Source organism: Lissotriton helveticus, chromosome 2_2 (genome assembly GCF_964261635.1).
Source record: "Lissotriton helveticus chromosome 2_2, aLisHel1.1, whole genome shotgun sequence".
NCBI lineage: Eukaryota > Metazoa > Chordata > Amphibia > Caudata > Salamandridae > Lissotriton > Lissotriton helveticus.
The window spans coordinates 279,201,644-279,207,643 of record NC_136060.1 but is presented as its reverse complement, the minus strand read 5'-3'; the positions used below and the strand labels follow the sequence as shown (position 1 = coordinate 279,207,643).

The 6,000-nt window shown below is 52.4% G+C and overlaps 1 protein-coding gene across 4 annotated transcripts in view; it reads left to right on the top strand.

Moving 5' to 3' along the window:
* The first annotated feature begins 1,947 nt into the window (after positions 1–1,947).
* The window catches only part of SLIT2 (slit guidance ligand 2), a 739,121-nt gene continuing 735,068 nt past the window's right edge, over positions 1,948–6,000 (top strand). For 2 of the 4 annotated variants that reach the window (XM_078678412.1, XM_078678410.1), the window contains exon 1: positions 1,948–2,374. In XM_078678412.1, coding sequence (XP_078534538.1) covers positions 2,169–2,374 — 206 coding nt within the window. In that variant the 5' untranslated portion in view covers positions 1,948–2,168. The remainder of the gene's footprint in view (positions 2,375–6,000) is intronic. The other 2 variants (XM_078678411.1, XM_078678409.1) reach the window with 1 other exon arrangement.

The following is a 6,000-nucleotide window of genomic DNA, read 5'->3' as shown; positions in this document are numbered from 1 at the left end:
TCAAGAGCATTACTTGCTCGAAACGCGTTTGGCATTCACGCTGTGGGGCATTGAGGACTGGCTGATATTTCTGCTGCCGGCGGTTGTGTGCGAACACCCCTTCTCGTGTGACATCCTCACTGGGGCAACCTGTGGATTTTATATATATATATATATATATAGATATATATATATATATCACTTTTAATTATACCTTTCCAACATAATGCACATCAGCCACAATACTCAACAACATAGCCAAAACTTCAAGATAAACACATAAGGTCCCAAAAGCGAGACCTATTGGCTATGCCAATGCTTGTTCAGTTTGATGTATCGCAAACTTGGAGCGCTTTACATGAGCACCAGTTACAATTCACAGGGGCATATATTTATTTTTTTAATCACAGGACGTCAGGCTCAAACTTGTTTTCTCAGCTCAAAGGTCAGCTGCTCTATCTTTACGCCACAACGTCGCCCACAAGAGTGAGTAGCATTTTCAATACTATATACAACGAAGTGATAGTTGTTGCTTATTTATCTTGTGCAACTTACAACCATTGACAAAGCCAATAGTCCTGGCTTGTTGTAGGTGTAATGTTACTTGTTGTGTTATACATCTGGGTGAATGGACACAAGCAACAAAATACCAGTGGGGCAGCACACTATGCTAAGCACAGAATTTTAACTTAAGCGTTTCAAGCCTCAATTAGAGTGACCACGCCCCTATGAGATACCCCCTTCCCCAGTTCTTTCATCCCACATAAAGTCCTGGTTGTTTGCATGATGACTAGAAATAATTCCTTCTCCCAACGGCCACATCACACCTCTAGGTCCCATCATTTTATTTCCATGCCACGATCTTCTCCACCTACTACCTCTTCGAGTTGCCTGTCCAGCCGTAAAAGTTGGCTGCCAAATGTTTAATCACTCAGCTTACCTGGCAACCCTGCGTAACTTTAGAAACCCCAAAATGTAGGAGAAATGGGTGCAAATTTCACGAGAACAAAAGGTTATGAGGCTTAAGCGAAAACTGCCCCAAACATCAGAATAAGGCTCCGGCCAGAGGTTGGCAGAGGGGTAGGGGTAAAGAAAGGGCTTAGTCGACAAGTGGTTAATGACCAGCAGTGTGAGAACCTGGGAGATGGACAGGCCGGGAACAAGCCCGAAAAAAAGAAGTGGAGGGACGCTGTCACCGGAAGTGACTTCACGACAGGAAGTGGCATCCCGAAAGGTGGCTTGCACTATCTGGGTTATTGCCTCCCTTCGCTCACCCCTTAGATGCGATTGCATCTGAGAAGTCAGCGCGTGAGCAGCGTGCTGGGAGCTCCGAGCTCCTTGTCCCAGAGAGGCCAAAGAGTGAAGTCCAGCTGTTTGGCAGGGGGGACGGTGTCCACCCGGTAAAATAAGTGGGAGGACGCCGTCCACCCACGTGGTACCCCAACTCGAGCCGTGCAGGGCATACTCTTAAACTTCACTAGACTAGCTGCGCGCTGCAGGTGTCCTTCCACCAGCTGGGGCTTCTAGCCCTCGAAGGGGATGGCATACCCAGACACCCCTCTGAATGTCTGAACTTCAGAGGAAGCATGGCAATGTCAAACTGTTCTTCGCGTTGGCACTTGACTTACACTCCGCAGTTGTAGCGTGCTTACTCTAGGTGCAGTTGGTCACATGATGTTAAAACCGCTACGCTTGCTCTTCGTAGACACCTAATGTAATTTGCCGCCCGCTGTCACTCCTTCTCACCTCCCAGCCGGTCCCTTCTCACAGCCACACGTGCATGCGACGGGTGTCACGGGCGCGCACCCTTTCAACACCCGTGTTCGGGGGTAGGTAGGGACGCACAAAGAGTGGGTGGGGCGCGCCTGGAAGGGTGGGATGCGCTGCTTGCTCTGTGGGGGCGGGGCGGTCCTAGCCCTTCTGCTGTCTCTCCAGTTCGGGGGAGGAGCTCCCGGTGGGCGGGGCTCCGGAGATGCCCGAGCTGCAGGAGATGCAGAACATGAAGGGGATGCAGAGAAATAGAGCGCACGGGCACCGCGCGGACCCTCCCCCGCAGACCGCACACGCCAGACTCGCCGGCTGAACTTGCTGCTGCCGCCGCCGCCGCCTGCTTGCGGACCCTGGACTGGGATAGCTGCGCGGACTGCGCCCGCTCCCGGAGCCCCGCAGCCCTGCCGCCTGTCGGACCCATGCTGCTGGAGCTGGTGAAGAAGAAGATGTGCGGCTTTGGTTTCTGGAAGCTGCCGCTGTCGGCGGCGCTGGTGCTGGTGATCCTCAGCGAGGTGGCCCCGCAGTCCTGCCCCGCGCAGTGCTCCTGCACCGGCAGCACCGTCGACTGCCACGGGCTGGCCCTGCGCGCCGTCCCGCGCAACATCCCGCGCAACACCGAGCGCCTGTGAGTACCCCGCGTTTATACCCAGGGGGTGGCCGTGTCTGTCGGGAGTGCGAAGTGGGCACGTGGGGATGGACGTAGGGCGTTCTTAAAAGACGGACGCATAATTCCAGACACAGGGGTGCTGGCAAAGGGGGGACACGAGGTGAGACACTACCTGTGAAATCAGTCTCTGCCAGCATCCCAAAAGGAACATGTGAGATCGGACAAGGAGTGCTTCTCAACAGGTGCATTTTGAGATGAGACACGGGCTGCCTCTGAGAGAAAGCACGTGAGATCAGACACACGGGGTGCCTCTGAGAGACTGCACGTAAACTGGCACTCTGGAAGAGTTCTTGGTACATAGCGGGGAAGCCTCTGAGGGAGTACACGTGAGCTCGGACACCGGGGGTTGTTTCCGAGAGAGTACCACACGTAAGATGAGACACACAGGTGTTGCCTCTGGGGGAGTACACGTGAGATGAGACACACAGGTGTTGCCTCTGGGGGGGTACACGTGAGATGAGACACGTGTGGTGCCTATGAGAGACTGCACGTAAACTGAGACTCTGAACATGCTACATAGGGGAAGTCTCTGAGAGAGTCCTCGTGGGCTCGGACACTGGGTTGCCTCTGAAAGAGTGCACGTTAAGATGAGACATCCTGTGTTGCCTCTGGGGGAGTACACGTGAGATGAGACACGTGTGGTGCCTATGAGAGACTGCACGTAAACTGAGACTCTGAACATGCTACACAGGGGAAGTCTCTGAGAGAGTACTCGGCGGCTCGGACACTGGGTTGCCTCTGAAAGAGTGCACGTTAAGATGAGACATCCTGTGTTGCCTCTGGGGGAGTACACGTGAGATGAGACACGGGCCAGTCTCCAAAATAAGAAAGTGACATCAGGCGCAGTGACCAGGACAGCCTGCGAAAGAGAGACGCGGGGTTTGACCTAGGGACAGCCAGCAGCGAAGATAGCGAGCTGTGAGACAGACTCGAGGCCAGCCTTCGAAGCGCTAGCATACGAGATCAGGCACGCGCCAGCCTCCAGAAGCGAGGCACGTGAGATCGGAGTAAGGGGCAGCCTTCAAGCAAAGGGGCATGTGGCGATCAGGCAGAAAAACCGGCTTCTAAACATGAACAGGTGACATCTGGCGCAGGGGCTGACTGCAGCAAAGAGACATGTTTTTGAGACATGGGAACGACTCTAAATTTGAGACATGTGTGACCAGTCTGCATAGACACAGATGGAATAGACACGACAGACTCTTGAAAGGAACTTCGTTTTAGACACCTGTAGAATAAAAAAGAGCGCACGTGGGCTTGGGCACGGGAAGAGAGTGCAAAAAAATAGCTACTGGGTCAGATATAGTCAGGGATAACTTTCAAATGAGCTTTGTTTGTTGGTCCCATGTTTGGTCGGAGAAAGAAGCGGCTTTAATGCGTGCTGAGAGCCACGGGGAAACTCAAGAGAGCCTCGAAAACACACGGACACGGCAACTATGCCACAGTCAGAGACTCGTGGTAAAAAATACCTCATCTGCACAGAAAACATAACCTGAGCAGCGCACACCTGTGGGAATGCAGTCTGTGCCCCGGGCTGCACCGGAGATAAGATTACACAGCGCCGTGCAGACGACACCCGGCGCGCTCTGCAGACACTCCGTGTGATTCCAGCCAGAACTCCCAAAGGGCTTCACCCTGCAGGGCTCGACGTCACAGCCCCATGGAAGGGGTTTATCATATCTGGTATCGATTAATACCCGGTGACTGTCCGCCTCCGTGGAGCCAGGGAGCGCGGCTGACCCACACTGTTAAGGCCTTTTCCGGATGGGTGGAACATACTGTGGGGCAGTATAATTAATGGCAAGGCAGAATCTAGATTGTAAGGTGCCTGTCCGAACCCATACTTTACTCATGCCCGCAAAACTGGCACCGCACCCCTGCCCGCCCTGGTGTTCTGACCCTTCAGGTGTTGGCGAAGTGCAGTCGGAGTGTCCATGACTTGACTGTTGAGGCGGCGATGCTACGGCGAGCGGGGGTGCTATCGTTTTGGGGAGATAGTGCCATGCGACAATCAGAGGGGGCCAGATCCCAAGAAGGCGGGGTGTACATTTTACTGGGGTGGGAGACATTCCACCCGATAATGTGAAGAGGTGCACGCTGCGGTGGGGCGCCCCGGGTCCTACTTTTGGGGCGCGCTGGGATCTACATGTCTGACTCTGAGGCACCCCCAGCTAAGATAGAGAAGCAGATGGCACCGTCTGCACTCACAGCCCGCTCCATTCACACGGACAGCGTGAAAGAGCGTTTTGACAACACGGTCAAGTGTGATTCCTTACAAATATTTCATTTATCAGTGCTACTGACGTGTGCACGCCGTCAAACATGTAAAGTGCGAATCCGTAATAAATGGAATTACTTACAATATTTGCATTGCAATTAATAATGCATTCACTCAATGGTGCGATGAATTATTATTTACGTTTTTAGTGTCTACTCCTGCCTATCTCCTTTTAAAATGTACATGTTTTCCAAGGTCACATACACTTTATCAATAAACACTTCCCAGGGAGAGTAATATTTTCTGAACGAAGGAGTAAATACATGAAAACGCGAGTGAAACGGAGTAGCCACAGTTGATCGATTTATTGTGAGTTTTTAACTTTGAATTGCCTTAGAATTAAGCACTTGCTGAGTTAACGGATAGAAACTTTTTTTAAGTACTTTTCTATGCGCTGGGGCAGGGGCGAAGGCTTAGAGTGTGGTTCTTTTTGGCCATTTGTAGTGAACTGAAATTATAATAAGTTACCAGCAATACGAACCTATTAGTACGCATCCTACATCGATCCCAAACTAACTTTAAATAACTAATAAATACCAGAAAAAGTGCTCCGAATAGCCGAGGGTTGGAACTTTCGCGAAGACATTGGTAGTTGGCACAATTCAAGCCTCATTAATGGCTCGATTCGTGTCATAACAGTCATCGGTTTTAATTGCAGTCTATTGCAGGCCGTGTAAGGACAGGCCTTCCACGCCGTCAGGTCAGGTGGCTCGGTGTGCAGAAGAGCCTCTGGGATGCGGGCAGAATACGTTCAAGCCCTGAATGGATTTAAAGTTTGCGACCATGGCCCGCAGGTTCGCGGGGTCAGCGGGGACCCTGAGCCCGCAGAGCTGCTCTGTGGGGCTTTATCCGTTCCGTGTGCTCGGTGCAAGGTGACTCGTTTGCTCGTCGCACCACGGCAGGGATCGCATACACTGTGGTGCCACGAAAGACTGTCAAGATATTAGGGGCGCTGAAACTCCAAGTGCACTCAGACGCCCCACATTCCTGGACAGGTGACCTGTGTGTTATTTTTGGAACCCCCTCTCAAGCGCTGACAAGTTTCGAGAACCGCACAAGTTCCCCGCATGGCCTCGTTCCGGAGACTCGAAATGGCTGCGGGGCTCCAATCAGCCCGCGCCTTGTAAACAAACAGTAGGCACTTTACAGTTTCCTGCCACATGCGCTTGTATAAATCACTCACACCAACGCGCACAATTTTCCCAGCGCCTATAGACACAGGTCGGGGTCGCTTGAGTCAACTTGTACTCTTTTCTGTGCCCCTACTGTAGCTCTGACACCGAGCGTGGCTTTACCGGGAGTGGGG